This window comes from Moschus berezovskii, chromosome 12 (genome assembly GCF_049115385.1).
Source record: "Moschus berezovskii isolate FMDL1 chromosome 12, NW_MosBer_1.0, whole genome shotgun sequence".
NCBI classification, from domain to species: Eukaryota; Metazoa; Chordata; class Mammalia; order Artiodactyla; family Moschidae; genus Moschus; species Moschus berezovskii.
Genome location: NC_142471.1, coordinates 61,585,843 through 61,603,041, shown reverse-complemented (window position 1 = coordinate 61,603,041; position 17,199 = coordinate 61,585,843). Strand labels below are relative to the sequence as shown.

The 17,199-nt window shown below is 41.2% G+C and overlaps 1 protein-coding gene across 3 annotated transcripts in view; it reads right to left on the bottom strand.

Annotated features, from left to right (window-relative positions):
• The window catches only part of TBC1D12 (TBC1 domain family member 12), a 92,494-nt gene extending 75,694 nt beyond the window's left edge, over positions 1-16,800 (bottom strand). For 2 of the 3 annotated variants that reach the window (XM_055425043.2, XM_055425044.2), the window contains exon 1: positions 15,770-16,800. In XM_055425043.2, coding sequence (XP_055281018.2) covers positions 15,770-16,680 — 911 coding nt within the window. In that variant the 5' untranslated portion in view covers positions 16,681-16,800. The remainder of the gene's footprint in view (positions 1-15,769) is intronic. The other variant, XM_088842146.1, reaches the window with a different exon arrangement.
• Positions 16,801-17,199: the final 399 nt, after the last annotated feature.

Here is a 17,199-nt window from a genome sequence, read left to right as displayed (position 1 = left end):
TTCTCCAGGCAACAATACTGGAGGGGACTGCCATTTCTTCCTCCAGGGCATGTTCTGGACCCAGGGATCAAACTTGGGCCTCCCGCATTCCAGGCAGATTCTTTACCATCTGAGCCACCATGGAATCCCAAGGTAAGCATATATCACTGAACTTGTTAGGTAACTCTTCTGATAGAGACTGAATTTACATCAATGACTTGGATATCACACTTTAATAAAGAGACTGGCAAGTACAGATAAACTACCACAAATGTATCCAAGCCCCAGTTTCTCAAGTTCCAAATCATCTGCTACACTGCTACCAGAGTCACTGTTCCAAAATACAATCTTAAGCATGTTGCCCTTGTTTTGAAAACCCATCAAAGGTCTGGTATGCTGCCACCCCTCATGGAACCAATTAAAACTGTGTAGTTCTGTCACACAAACTCATTGATAATTCAGCCCCAACCTTTCTGTCTCCATTTTTGACACTTTACCTCAGTTGCCCTAAGGTGATGTTCTATTGTTGTTATTGTTTAGTTGCTAAGTCACATCTGACTCTTTTCTGACCACGTGGAGTATAGCCTGCCAGGCTCCTCTGTCCATGGGATTTCCCAGGCAAGAATACTGGAGTGGGTTGCCATTTCCTTCTCCAAGGGATCAGCACAACCCAGGGAATGAACCTGTATCTCCTGCACTGGCAGGCGGACTTTTTATTAACACTGAGTCACCAAGAAAGCCCTGCGTCCTAAGGTGAGGTCATACTAATAAGTCTCTACAGTTTCAAAAGTGCTGTGCTATTTCATGTATAATTCTGCATATGCTGTTGTGTGCCTGTACTGGCTTCAGCCTCATTCCAATCCAAACCCTCCTCATTAGAAAAATAAAACAAAACAGAAAAAGTCTGCATTCATGTTTCATCTACTGTGAAAAGTTCCCTAATGTCTCATGACCAAAGTTAATCACTCCTTCTTCTGTGCCACTGATGCACCCTTGTATTTTCTAACACTAATCAGGTTTGTATTGTAAGTACTGATTTACACGATTCTCCCATCTTAAGTTTGTTAATAGAATATTTTTTCTCTTATTTCCTTCCTTAGTGCCTCATATATATAATAGGGCTCAATAGCATTTGCTGAATAAATAAATGGTAAGAAAGTCTCAAGCTAATTCATAAGAATTGTATATGCTTAGCTAGGACGACTGAGCGACTTCACTTTCACACATTGGAGAAGGAAATGGCAACCCACTCCAGTGTTCTTGCCTGGAGAATCCCAGGGATGGGGGAGCCTGGTGGGCTTCCGTCTATGGGGTCACACAGAGTTGGACACGACTGAAGTGACTTAGCAGCAGCAGCAGCAGGAGGGTCAAAAACAGATTCAGTAGCAATCTTTAAATTTCTGAACAGCAATTATGTAAAAGAACTCACTTGTTCTTTGTGGCTCTAAAGGGCAAATGAGGACCAGGAACATTACAAAGAGATACACTGTGCTTTGACATAAAGAACCTTCTAACAATTAATACCCTCAATGGGCTGCACTGAGGAAATAAGAGTTGCTTGTTAGTGAAAGAATTCAAGCAAAGGCCAAACCACATCTATCAGGTGCCTAAACTCTCTCACAATAGAGAGCCGGACACTTAGCTCTGGGGGTTGTTGTTTAGTTGACACTTTGCTCATCTGACCAAGAAGCACTTTCTGAATTGAACCCGTCTTCCAGCAGCATAGTTGAAATATCTCTCCTGACCAAGGCAACTGTCTTTTACGCCACTTGATGTTAGGACATTTCCATCAAAATCAAAAGATTTTGGTGGTCTCACACAACAGCAAAACAATCTTGTCTTTTCATTACAACATGTAGCTAGTTATTATTCTAATCAAGAACATTTTATAGTGGTTAGCTACTAATTTTTTTTCTTCGCGCAGTATAATTCTCACCTATGTTAATAGTTTAACCTATTTTGAAAGGTAATCACCGTCCTAGTATGGTATTCTAGTGCTTCTGTAAGTATATCACAAAGATGGGCATCACCCTCTGGTTATACGTTCAATTACCGTGTTCGTTACCTCATATCATTTTTATCAAAAGCTATCTATTTTAATCTTTAGATAACAAATCTTGTGTATTCAACACCCAATTATGAATTACAACAAATTTTTTGTTTTCCAAACAACACCCAAGCTCTTTAACTCTTGCTGTACCAATAAAGTTAAAAAGTCAATTCAACATGGTGAGGAAAGGAGTGTAAAGGGCTATGTAACCAAAAAAGCAACTCAAATTTTATCACTCTTCACAACACAGAAACTACTTAGTCAAGTAAAACCTTTAATGATTTAAAACTTCAATAACTTACTTCAAAACTTAAATTTATACATAATATATCTTCTTGATAATGAATAACTTTCTTATGGGTGACAAATTTAAATTGTTTGCTAATTTTACCATAGTCCTTGTAGGAGAAACTTACCTTTTAGCACTGGAGCTCAAGTAAGAATACATTGTGTAAAACTGTATATTGCATTTATCTTATACTTTGATATATGTAATTTTTAATATATGAACCTGTCATACTAATAACCTAAACTTGTAAAGTCTAAATTAAACCTTATATATAGGTTTTCGAAAAGGCAGAGGAACCAGAGAGCAAACTGTCAAAATCTGTTGGATCATCGAAAAAGCAAGAAAGTTTCACAAAAACATCTATTTCTGCTTTATTGACTATGCCAAAGCCTTGGACTGTGTGGATCACAATAAACTGTGGAACATTCTGAAAGAGATGGGAATACCAGACCACCTGACTTGCCTCCTGAGAAATCTGTATGCAGGTCAGGAAGCAATAGTTAGAACTGGACATGGAACAGACTGGTTCCAAATAGGAAAAGGAGTACAACAAGGCTGTATACTGTCACCCTGCTTATTTAACTTATATGCAGAGTACACCATGAGAAACGCTGGGCTGGAGGAAGCACAAGCTGGAATCAAGATTGCCAGGAGAAATATCAATAACCTCAGATATGCAGATAACAAGACCCTGATGGCAGAAAGCGAAGAAGAACTAAAGAGCCTCTTGATAAAAGTGTAAGAAGAGTGTGAAAAAGTTGGTTTAAAGCTCAACATAGAGAAATCTAAGATCATGCATCTGGTCCCATCACTTCATGGGAAATAGAAGGGGAAACAGTGGAGACTGGCAGACTTTTTTAGGCTCCAAAATCACGGCAGTTGGTGACTGCAGCCATGAAATTAAAAGATGCTTACTCCTTGGAAGAAAAGTTATGACCAACCTAGAGAGCATATTAAAAAGCAGAGACATTACTTTACCAACAAAGGTCTGCCTAATCAAAGCTATGCTTTTTCCAGTAGTCATGTATGGATGTGAGAGTTAGACTAGAAAGAAAGCTGAGCACAGAATTAATGCTTTTGAACTGTGGGGTTGGAGAAGACCCTTGAGAGTCCCTTAGACTACAAGAGATCCAACCAGTCCATCCTAAATGAAATCAGTCCTGAATATTCATTGGAAGGACTGATGCTGAAGCTGAAACTCCAATCCTTTGGCCACCTGATGCGAAGAGCTGACTCGTTTGAAAAGACCTTGATGCTGGGAAAGATGGAAGGCGGGAGGAGAAGGGGACAACAGAGGATGAGAAGGTTGGATGGCATCACTGACTCAGTGGATATGAGTTTGAGTAAACTCCGGGAGCTGGTGATGGACAGGGAGGTCTGGCATGCTGCAGTCCATGGGGTTGCAAAGAGTCGGACACGAGTGGGCGACTGAAGTGAACTAATACAATCTGTCATTAAATAATATTTCTTCTGCAAGACACAACCTGTTAAGAAGCCATGAAGGTGCTTAGTTGTTCAGTTGTGTCTGACTGTGACCCTATGGATTGTAACCCACCAGGCTCCTTTGTTGATGGAATTTTAGGCAAGAACACTGGAGTGAATTGCAACTTCCTCTTCCTGAGGATCTTCCCAACCCAGGGTCTGAACCTGTATCTCCTGCGGCTCTTGCATCGGCAGATGGGTTCTTTACCAGTTAGCCACCTGGCAAGCCCAGGTTGCTAGGATGGGGATATTAGGGAAGTTAAAAGGAAGAGGCACAGCAACTATCTTTGAATTCATGTCAATGTATGGCAAAACCAACCAATATAATATTGTAAAATAAAAAAAATAAGTAAATAAAGATTAAAAAAAAAAAAAAAAAGAGAAGACACTAAAAAAAAAAAAAAAGAAAAGAAGTTGCCAGAAGCATCCAGGGGCATTGATATAAGCGGAATAGAAAGATAAATATGTAAATAACCTGTGGTAATACTCTGAAGCCCACAGACCAAAGTACAGAGCTGACTTCCAGCTAACATGTACTCTCTCCAGCAATTTTTCTCTGCACAAACCTTTTCAAATTCATTCTCTAACAGTTTCGCTTGTCTCTAATGAAACCCCCACACCTTCCCGATTTTGTCTCCTTTCTTACTACCTGAACTGGAATGCGATAAACAAAGTATTTATCTTTAGTGTATTTTGTACTCCTTGTGCTGTTTTTAGAAAGGAGGTAAATGAGCATTTTATGTTTTTCTAACAACAACAACAAAAACCAATACAGTGTTGTGGTCTTTGAATAACTTTTTCCTGGGACAGCAAAAGAGAATCATTTTGCCTACTTGTCTAGAAAATGACTACAAACAGTCTAGATGAAAACCAGATTTGGAAATTCTAAATAATGTAGTTGTATATTACAGTACTGGGGAAAATATGAGAACACAGCACAGAATCTGATTTCAAAACTATCATGTTCATTTCCAAACTTAAAATGTTTTCATCTGTGTGAGGTCAGAGAGAGACAGAAGGAAGTATTTTTTTAACCAAGAAATGTAACCCAAAATCAAATTTAAGTTAAAAAGAAACTGAAAAGCAAATTCAAAGGTAAATTAAAAATTAAACACATTACCAAGTTAACTCTTAAACTAGCCCTAAGTAGGAATGTAACTTGTGGCTTGATTTCCTAGGTAAACTTCTCTTAATCGCAGGAAAGAGCCTGCTGAAAAGCCAGACAGTCACATGGGTTTCCCTCTCTTTCTTGTTTTGGCTACAGAAATAAGAAGTGCAAGAAAGGCTGAAGCAGCAAATTCGGGAGGGGAATAAGCCACGTGCAACATGCAGAATTTTTTCTTAAAGGCACGGAAAAGAATTAAAACTACTCAACAGAAGGAAGGGAAATTAACGCCCTTTTTGATAAACTACAAATAAGAAGTAAAGTTCTGACTCCATGTTAAAGAGACCTGAGTAACGTTTTTTGAGTTAGTGTTTCACAGAACATGTAAGTACAGCTATCTAAAACCACATAAAGTGAAAGTAAAAGAACTTTCCCACTATTAAGGAAAACAGGATTTTAATTATGCAGAGATAGCTTCCCAATCTAGTGAAAGTAAAATACTTCTATATTTGTACTTAAATCTGTTCTCTCCTATATCTCTATTTATACTCATCAATTACATAGTACCTCATAACCCAATTTTAAGTCAATAAAGCAATCTAAGCTTTAAATGTATGTTGTATCTTCTTTTAGTTACTACCTAGAGAGCTCTGCCTATCAATAATTTCAGCTGGCACCTGAACAACTCGGGGACTAGGAGGACCTAACGTAATAAAAAATCCCAGTATAATCTTCCAGTCCGCTCTTCTTATCTGCAGTTCAGTTCAGTTCAGTAGCTCAGTCATGTCCGACTCTTTGCGACCCCACAGACTGCAGCATGCCAGGCTTCCCTGTCTATCACCAACTCCCGAAGCTTGCTTAAACTCATGTCCATCAAGTCAGTGATGCCATCCAACCATCTCATCCTCTGTCATCCCCTTCTCCTCTGCACCCAAGGAAGGATGGTGTAGGACTATAGTATTTATTATTGAAAAAAATGCACATGTAAGTGGACCTGGGCAGTTCAAACTCCTGTTTGAAAACAGTCAACTGTATTTCACGAATTACAGTGTGGTAACCACTTTCATCAGAATCACTTGAAAAATCCTGTTAAACATTTGGATTCCTACTGGACCCCACCGGAGATATACAGAATCAAAAAGAGTGCTCAAGGAATTTGCATTCTTCACATCCCACCCCATCCCCCACCACAGGTAATTTTAAACACTGCTGCTGCTGCTACTGCTAAGTCACTTTAGTTGTGTCCGACTCTTTGTGACCCTATAGACAACAGCCCACCGGACTTCTCTGTCCATGGGATTCTCCAGGCAAGAATACTGGAGTGGACTGCCATGCCTTCTCTAGGGGATCTTCCTGACTGAGGGATCGAACCTGGGTATCTGATGTCTCCTGCACTGGCAGGCAGGTTCTTTACCACTAGAGCCGCCTGGAAAGCCCAGTTTTAAACACTACCGTTTAATAACTATTGTAGTAGGGTCTAAGCAACGAGCAGTCAGAACTCCCTGGAGACAACTTTTAATGTAGCCAATAGGGTCCCTAGGAATAGGAATAAATCACCTCAAAAAGGTTTGGCTTTTCCTTTCTGAATAATACATTTGGAGATGGGTAACAAATGTATCACTTCAAAATCTCCCAATGTTTCCACATTTCCCCATAGCTTTCCTACCACAACATACTAAGTATAAAATATATGAGTAAGCCAAGTTAAACAGTTCATGAATTTAAACTTAAAAAGTGTCTTTCCCTGTCTATATAAGGTCCTTAAAACAATAAAAGATACAAATATTTTAATCTTTCTCAACATTCTCTCCTTTCAGTTCCTTCTCAGATTTGCTTTTTAGGCAAAGCTTCAAGACTTCTAGAAATGCTGCATCATCACACCAGAGTCCATTTTAACACCCATCCAATGCCAAATACAAACTGTTTTAAAATCTACTACACAAAAAAAACTTAAAAAACTGGAAATAGAACTGCCATATGACCCAGCAATCCCACTGCTGGGCATACACACCAAGTGAACCAGAATTGAAAGAGACACATGTACCCCAATGTTCATTGCAGCACTGTTTATAATAGCCAGGAAATGGAAGCAACCTAGATGTCCATCAGTAGATGAATGGATAAGAAAGCTGTGGTACATATACACAACAGAATATTATTCAGCCATTGAAAAAAATACATTTGAATCAGTTCTAATGAGGTGGATGAAACTGGAGCCTATTATACACAATGAAGTAAGCCAGAAAGAAAAACACCAATACAGTATACTAACACATATATATGGAATTTAGAAAGATGGTAACGATAACCCTGTATACGAGACAGCAAAAGAGACACAGATGTACACAACAGTCTTTTGGACAGTCTTTTGGACTCTGTGAGGGTAGGATGATCTGACAGAATAGCATTGAAACATGTATATTAGATGTGAAATAGATCACCAGTCCAGGTTCGATGCATGCGACAGGGTGCTCAGGGCTGGTGCACTAGGATGACCCTGAGGGATGGGATGGGGAGGGAGGTGGGAGTGGGGTTCAGAATGGGGAACACATGTACACCCATGGCTGATTCATGTCAATGTATGGCAAAAAACAATACAATATTGTAAAGTAATTAGCCTCCAACTAAAATAAATAAACTAAAAAAAATAAAATCTACTACACAAATTGTGCAATGCTTCTTTAGTGAGTACACAAAAAATTCATCCCAAGCTCTCCCTTTTTTTAAACCAGTGATTTCAGTGAGGGAGTTGGGAAAGGTCTAAATAATAAGATATGGGTCATCGCTATACACCACAAAATAAATACAAGGTATTTACCATATTATCTCATTTAACACTCATGACAATCCCATGAGATAGCTATCGTTATTACCCACATTTTACAGATGAGTTGTCTAAGGTCCAGAGAGGTCAAGTGACCTATCCGTAAGTACACAGCTAGTAAGCTAATTTTCATTCCAATCCCAAAGAAGGCCAATGCAAAGAATGTTCAAACTATCATACAATTGACCTCATTTCACATGCTAGCAGGGTTATGCTCAAAGGTCTTCAAGCTAGGTTTCAGCAGTACATGAACAACTTTCAAATGTAAAAACTCTGTTTAGAAGAGGCAGGAACCAGAGATCGAACTGCCAACATGGAGGAAGCAAGGGAATTCAGAAAAACATTTAGTTCTGTTTCATTGACTACAAGAAAACCTTTGCCTGTGCGGATCACAACAAACTGTGGAAAATTCTTAAAGAGATGAGAATACCAGATCACCTTACCTGTCTCCTGAGAAACTGGTATGTGGGTCAAGAAGAAACAGTTAGAACCAGATGCAGAACAACTGACTGGTTCAAAACTGAGAAAGGACTATGAGAAGGCTGTATACTTTCACCCAGCTTATTTAACTTACGTGCAGAGGACATCATACGAAATGCCGGGCTGAATGAATCACCGGCTGGAATCACAACTCCCAGGGGAAATATCAACAACCTCATATATGCAGATGATACCACTCTAATGGCAGAAAGTGAAGAGGAAATAAAGAGCCTCTTGATAAGGGTGAAACAGGGGAGTGAAAAAGCTGGCTTGAAACTCAACATTGGAAACACTAAGATCATGGCATCTGGTCCCATCACTTTACTGCAAACATCTGGGGGAAAAGTCGAATCAGTGACAGATTTTATTTTCTTGGGCTCCAAAATCACTGCAGATGGTGACTACAGCCATGAAATTAAAAGACACTTGCTTTTTACAAGACTCTTTGCAATCCCATGGACTGTAGCCTGCCAGGCTCCTCTGGCAGGAACACTCCAGGCAAGAACACTGGAGTAGGTTGTCATGAGACAGCATCATCGAATAGCATCATCGAATCAATGGACATGAATTTGAACAAACTCTGGGAGATGGTGGAGGACAAAGGAGCCTGGTGTGCATGGGGTCACAAAGAGTCGGACACAAGGTAGTGACTAAAAGACAACAACAAGCTAATTCAAACCCAAGCAGTCTAACTCTACAATCAGCATCTTTAAGCAGTACACTATAACCATCCAGGGCTTCCCGTGTGGCTCAGCTGGTAAAGAATCCACCTGCCATGCGGGAGACCTGAGTTCAATCTCTGGGTTGGGGAGATCCCGTGGAGAAGGGAAAGGCTACCCACTTCAGTATTCTGGCCTGGAGAATTCCATGGACTGTATAGTCCATGGGGTTGCAAAGAGTCAGACACGACTGAGCAACTTTCGCTTTACTTTACTTCACTTCTATATCCATCCTATAGTTAAAGATTCCACCTGCCAAGGGCAAGTCCACTGAATCCAACTAAGGGTTGTGGATTATGAAGCATTTAATTTTTTAAATGTGCTTTTATGTTATTTTGCAGTATAACAAGGCTAGGGACTATTGTACTAAGCTATCAGTTCCCCAAAGTGGCACATTAGCAAACTTTGAGAAAAAAACTCATGGTCTGGAAGTTAAAGTATCAAACTCCAATTCACTGATTAACTAGAATTTACTTATTATCTTACTCTCTCTCTCTTTCCTACTCCAAAGGAGTCATAAAGAAAAAAAAAAATCTAGAATTGCTAAAGAAAAAGAGAGCTGCTGGTTTGTTTATGAGACTGTCTGCTTATGAGACACTAAACAAAGATCATTGATGTTTAGACTGATGTTTAGCATGATTACTCTCAGGCAGAGTTAGGCCTTTACCAAAAAAATGTTCAAGGTAGAATTTAGAGTTGAAGGGGCAACTTTTTCATTTTATAGATGAAAAAACATGCTGTATTTTTAAAAGCATTCTCTTTAACTCAATGCAGTTCACATTTGTAGTATTTAGCCAACAAATATTTGAGGTTTACAACAGCGAGTGCAAGCGAATCACACAACATCATAGTGTACTGGAGCTGAAAGGTACTCTGCATCTCTAAATTTCACAGATGAGGAAAGTGAAGTGAAGAAGTTTAGTGATTTGCCCAAGATCATATAAATTATTTAATGATACAAGAAAACAAACTACCCAGGACAAAAGTCAAGTTCCTTATTTCTCAAGACAATAGTATTTTCACTACATCAAAAGTTATGTTTTCATTCATAAACTTATAATTCACAGAAATCAATGTATTAACTTCAAACCCCAGGAATTATACCTATGTCTAGTTCTGATTTTTTTTTAATTAACTCTTTATCTCTGGGCAAATAGCTATAAAATAAAAATAAACCCTACCCTTCTTAAGTCACAGGAATATTTCAGGAATCAAAAAAATTATAAAGGAAAAACATATTAAAATAATTTCATTAAAATATGAAATTATGTAAAATTAAAATATACTTGACATTTTTTTTTCCAGAGGCAAATGGGTACTGGTTGTTAAATCCAAATAATCTGAACTGAAAATCTTTAAAAAACATTGCTTTAGATCACCTGAACTCATTACCATGTCTAGTTCATTTCCAATACTAAATTAATACCATCTTACTAAGTGATGGCTAGTAAATAGAAGCTAACCCTGATTTTCCATAGAGTATTAAAGAATGAATAAAATTATTCCTAAAATTCCTTCTACTTTAAACAGCTCTGATTTTACAGTAAAACACAATAGTTTCCCACAGAAAAGTCTTACAGCCAACAATAAAGGTGTGGTGCATGCGTGGTCAGTTGTGTCCGACTCTCTGTGACCCCATGGACTGTAGGCAGTCAGGCTCCTCTGTCCATGGAATCTTCCAAGCAAGAATACTAGAGCGGATTGCTACTTCCTTCTCCAGTGGATATTCCCAACCAGGGATCGAACCCGAGTCTCCTGTGTCTCCTGCATTGGCAGGCAGATTCTTTACCACTGAGCCACCTGGTAAGGCTCTTTTAGTCAATAACTGTATGCCAAACAAAGCGTGAAGTTTAACTGTAATAATGTACAAACGATGGATTCTTAGTTGTGACAAATGTACCACAGTTATGTGATGCTGTCAACAGGAGAACTGGATGAGGGATATACCAGAACTTTCTATAGTACCTTTGCAACTTTTCTATAAACATAAAACTATTCTTAAAAAAGTATCTTAAAAAATAAAAAGTAAATCTCAAAAAATAAAATAAAAAGTAAATCTCTGTGTCTTACCACGGAAGCCTGGATTTTTAACCAATGGACCATCAGGGAAGTTCCAATTCCAAGTTAATATTAGAGTATGCTTTGCTAATTGGGGTTTAGTGTTAAAAAGTTTAGTTTAGCACTTCAAAATAATGTTTGAGTGATTAAAATGAACTAAGTCCCACAAAAATTAGAGTTTCCCAAACTTTCTACTGAATTTATACGTTGATTACATCTCTAACCATGAACTCCTTGAATCACTGTTGGATTTCTAATGGTTTGGTATAGATAACTAGTGCTTTGCAGTTGGGTTTTTTTTTTTTAAGAAATTATTGGATCTGAGCAGGGGAAAGGGCTAGACATAAGAAAAGGAAACAAAGACTCTTCAGCCATTAGTTCCCCAATCTAATATTATAATGGGTAGCTTCACAACACTCTAAAATCTTAAAAGACTCATTTTTATTCTAGAGCAACTAATTACACATTATTTTCAGTTTTTCTAAAATTTTACACATTTTAATTATATTAATATAAAAGTAATGTCCAACGAAATTTCCTTAATGACACATTAATGAATATTTTTATAGTATTGTAATAACAAAAAATTAATGTTTAGAGCAAGATATTTCTTAATTCTCCTTTTAAATAATCATACCACACCTGTTATAAAGAGCTGTTTACTTTGGGGAGCTAAAAAATCTTTCAAAACTTATCAGAGGTTTGATATTTTACCTCTCCTTTATTGAAATATTAAAGAAGGGATTATTTTTTTTTAGAAACTGGTCCTGAAACTGTGGCTTTTATTTTAGTTGACTGGGAAGAATACACACTGTAGGACAAATAAGGAAGCCCTATCTGACGAAGGTCAATGATGGCTCAGTCAGGTGAATAATGATTTCATCAACTAGTGTACATCAACTAAATTTTGAGTAGTAATAAAAATATTGTTGATTTTGTTGTTTCTGAGAATCTTATGAAAAATTATAACAAAATTTTAAAATTCTCAATATCATAACAAAAAGACTATATATTCTCAACAATTTTCATAGTGGGGAGATCGGAGACTGCCTATATATGAAAGTGAAAGTTGCTCAGTTGTGTCTGACTCTGTGACCCCATGGACTATACAGCCCATGGAATTCTCCAGGCCAGAATACTGGAGTGGGTAGACTTTCCCTTCTCCAGGGGATCTTACGAGCCCAGGTCGCCCACATTGCAGGCGGGTCCTTTACCAGCTGAGCCACAAGGGACACCCAATATGTGAAAAGAAACCACTAAATGAGCCTACCATTGCTAGTCTTCCCTGTTCAGCTACCCATAATAAAAACAGATCCACAAAAATAATTTTATGCAATGTTTGGGAAGTTTCAGAGTTGGTAACTACAGGGTAAGCTACATGAATCTCTATGTTCCAGAATCTATAAAATCAATCTATAAAGATTTATCTAAATTCCAGAATCTATAAAGTTTATCTTTCAGAAAAAATACTAAAGATTTTTTCCCTACCTTAAGTTCATTTGCTCAGTTGTGTCCGACTCTTTGCGACCCCGTGAATCACAGCACGCCAGGCCTCCTTAGTCATGCCCTTTTAAGTTACTAAATTCTTGTGATTTATCATGCAGATTTTGTAAAAAAATAAAATATTAACACTATCAGGAGACACAGATACATACTTGTGTGTTTCTAAACAACAGTGACTTTGCCAGTGCAATCAGAACAAAAGTATTTGAGTATTAATACTCGAAAGTATTGAATAGCTTTTAAATATACCTATTAAGAGCATACATAAAAAACAAAAAGGAGTATATAACTTAAAAAACAAACCACTCTAGTTTGAAAACAAGACATGGACTTGCTTAAAGGACCCATAAAAATGGTTTAAAGTTACTTCACTTTCAGAACAGAATAATAAACATACCCTTGAGAAACAAAGGCTAGCCTACAAACACAAGAGATTTGTCTTTTAGCTTTCATCTTCTCACTGCTAAGTTGGTAAGAGTGGCAGCAGCGGTAGGCACCTAGCACTTCAAAACTTTTAGAGACAGGAAAAGGTCAAGGACCTGAGGGAATGTTACTTCTGCTGCTGCTGCTGCTAAGTCGCTTCAGTCGTGTCCAGCTCTGTGCTACCCCATAGACGGCAGCCCACCAGGCTCCCCTGTCCCTGGGATTCTCCAGCCAAGAACACTGGAGTGGGCTGCCATTTCCTTCTCCTGAATGTTACTTCTAGGGCTCCCGTAATCAAGTCACTATAAACACAGATGCCCATGTGCAGCTGAGGCAAGCTCCCAACAGAGTCTGAAATAGAACTCACTTCATCTAGAAGGGAGGGCAAACAGGAAGGAGATAATGAGAACTGTCCCATCTTGGACCAAAATCCTTTTTCTCCTACATGATTTCTACCCTACTCAGTGAGGCTTCTGTAAATGATGTGCCTTGATTGAACAAATTTTTGTAGTAACAGATAAACAGAGCCATAAAATGATCCACTCTCTTTACTTGTAAAAGGCTAAAACAAATATGAAACTAGTCTTTTAAAGTATTTCTTGTTATAGATTTTTTGACCCAGTTAAGAGAAGAGAGGAAATGGAAAGGAGAAGGGAAAGATTTAGATAATCAGGTGGGAAAGAAAAGTCACAGGTAAACAGAAGTTATGATAGAATTCCTGGAATGAAACAGGAACCCCGGTTTCTAACCCAGCTCTGCCATTAGTTGACAACTGTTTATGGGACAAAACACACTCCTAGGTTGTAGGGAGAAGAGAAATTTCTGATTGTTCTTTTTGGAAATAAAAGATTTGTTCAAAATTACACTACCTAGAGAAGAGTAAAAGAGGGAGAGTCCATGAAAGCTGTCACTTCAACACAATCTGAAGGGGATTCTTCATACAACACTAGATATTTCAGATTCAGAAATGAAGGTCATAGTCTTTGCCTTGAAGGTGTTCAGCATCTCGTTAAGGTTTCGACTAAAGGATAACAGAAAAATAGTCCTAATGTCTGATTCTGTCCTTTCCCAAGAATGTTATATGAGGGAAGCAATGATGCTTAGAATCTTGATATTCATATCTCAAAAATGAAGCTTACAGAAATTAGCTTCAGGGGACCTAAATTTACTGACTTTACACTCAGTGCTCTGATACACGTGAAAAGTATATCATATGAACATCAACTAAGCCATACGAATGTCAACTAGCTATGCTCTCCAAAGCCCTGTTCAAGTCTAAAACTGCCTGATACCTGACATCAAAACATGACCAATAAATACCCACGAGTTCCACAAAAAAAAGTGAAAAAAAAAAAACCAACAAAACACCTACAAGCTTCACACACCTTAAGAGCTTTAAAAAATATTGCCACTACTAGCTTTAAGTATGTCTCTTTGCACAGATCTTTGCACAATTTGAGACACAAATACACATTTCACTACTACATATGTTGTCCTATGAGTAAAACAGGGCTTCTCTGGTAGCTCAGCTGGTAAAGATTCTGCCTGCAATGCAGGAGACCTGGGTTTGATCCCTGGGTTGGGAAGATCCCCTGGAGGAGGGCACTGGCAACCCACTCCAGTATTCTTGCCAGGAGAATCCCCATGGACAAAGGAGCCTGGTGGGCTACAGTCTGGTCACAAAGAGTTGGACACACACATGACTAAAACATAATTAGGATTTCCCCAATCTTGACTTAAACGACTTCATAATTTATTTGTAAATGTACACAAACAGGAAAAAATAAAAGTTAATAAAGCAGAAAAGGGAATAAGAAACACTAATTTCAATCACAAAACTCTGTCTATGAGTCTATAGATATGCAAACTAATTGTGCAATCCTCTCAAATCTGAGACTAAGACTCATTACTTGTTTCTTTATTTCCGGTTTTTGTCATGATCCCTGAAAAGGGAACAGAAACACATAAAGGAGAAAGAACTTTGAAAGGGAGGGTTTTCCAAGTTGGGAATATTTTCCTATTTGTCTAGAGACTTAAAGCGTCTCAAAATCTGACTCACAGGAAACTGCTTTTTAACTCAGGTGCATTAAGATGAGTATTTTCTAACGACATCTTTATCCCTATCATCGTCCCACTGAGAAACCTGCAATGTCCAGCACCACAATTTAACGTCAAGACTAGCAGGTCAAATCACATATACGATACCATGAAAAATTAAAAGTTGCCGGGAAAAAAGTGGGGAAAAGGGATTTTCCTAGATAAAGCGCCAGAGTAATTTGGTTTTAAAGTCTGGATCAAATTTTAAACGCTAAACTGACTGTATTTTAATAAAAGCCACTAAAACAGGCTGTTAAACACTATGAAACTCAACCACGTCTAATTTCAATAATTCCCAAACTACTTGAATGGGTTTAGAGTCCATGCAAAGAGACAGCTCTGAAAATGACTTCCCTTTCTCTTCCACAATCACACCTGTATACACACAACCCGCACCGCCACCCGCCCCTAAATCCTAACAGTATAGTACACGCGGACGAAGAAGGCTGTCTTTCTCGGGAAGAGGCAAAACCGTAGACATGGCACTAGCACGCTGGCCTAAATTCCAGAAACCAGATGTGAATGGCAGTTACAGCGTCCAGCTCAGGGAAACACCAATACTGGCTCCCCGCGCTCACAATCGGAGCGTGGCTTCTCCGATCCAGACGCACAACACAATGCAGACCTAGTTCCTGGTCCCTCCTGTGACAAAGCTCAATCCTAAGGCCAGCGAGAGCCACGCTGAGGCTGCCCTCACGTCGCTCTCCGCCCGCTCCCGGCTCCGAGCCCGCCCCGATCCCCCGCGTAGCCAGCGCTGTACCTGGCGAAGAAGTCGGCGAAGCCGCCGCTCCGTCGAGCCCGAGCCGAGGTCCCGGCAGGGCCCTGTTCCGCGGCCGGCAAGGACACCGGCGCCCCCGCCGGCGGCAGGTGGTCGCGGGCGCTCTGGCAGCGGCTCACCTCGAACGTATTCCGAGAGTTCAAGTGAAAGTCGGAGAAACCGACGCGCGGCTCGGCGCCGGCGCCCCCACTAGTCCTCTCCGCCGAGGTGATGGGCGAAGCGCCCTCCTCGGAATCCCCGGCTCCGGCTCCCGGCCGCTCCGAGTCCTCGCTGCCGCTGCAGTCACTGGCCGAACTGTCCCTCGCGCCGCTGCCCGCGCACTCGGGCTCCTCGGCGCCCGCCGCCTCCAGGCAGCAGCTCCGCAGCGGGTCCTCGAGCGGCGCGGCCCAGTCAGACAGCATGCCCGCGCCGTCCGCGCCCTCGTCGCCAGGCCCGTCCGGACGGAGGCGGCGGTGGCGCGGGTCGCGGCAGTCCTGGCCCAGCAGAAAGCCCGAGTCCCCGTTGGTCATGCCCCCGCGTCGCGCCGAGCCTGCATCCGCCGCCTCCGCGTCGCGGTGCTTGGAGCCGGCGTCCGGCTGGCAGGCGTCCGAGCGCGGGGCTGCCGAGGGCGGCGGAGCACAGGAGTGGCCGGCGGGGAGCGGACAGTAGCACAGCCCGGGCTCCAGCTGTCCCCCGGCCGCCGCGAGGTAACGCCGAAGGAGCTGCCGAGGCGGCGGCGTCTCCTCCTCCTCCTCCTCCTCCTCTTCGGGAGGCTCCACAGCGCCGACGCCTCCGCCAAAGCCGCCTGTGGCCCGCATCATTTTCCCGTCCAGGCCCGCGGAATCGGGCGCCGGCAAAGGGAGCAACTTGGGGTTTCTTGCCGAGCAGCCTCCGGCATCCTCCGGACCCACCATCTGGGGCCGGTGAGCGCCGCCGGAGGAGGTAACGGAAGCTCCCCAGCGCAGGCTTGGCCGGGGAAGAGCCCTGAGTGCTGGGGCCGCGGCGGCCACCGCCGCAACGTTCCCAGACCCACCCCTCCCTCCCGAGAATTCGGGCAGCAGCAGGAGGGCGGGCACGCGCCTGGGCTCGCGCACGCGCAAAAGCCAGACCGGTCAAGCTCCGACCTGGAGATTCCGCGAACCATAGAGACGGTAGCTAGAGAGACCCGCTCCGTGACATTGCGACCGGCAATCTGGGATCAGCCCTTTGGACAGTGGAGGCTGGTTGGCCCACTCCGAACAGGACGGCCGTTAGGGAAGCACGGGTATGACTCCCTTAGCAAAAAGTCACTTGCTGTACTTAAATCGGGTTTCCCTGGTGGCTCAGATGGTAAAGAATCGGCCTGCCAATACAGGAGACCTGGGTTCCATCCCTGAGTCAGGAAGAGTCTCTGGAGAGGGAAATGGCAATCCTCTCCAGTATTCTTGCCTGGA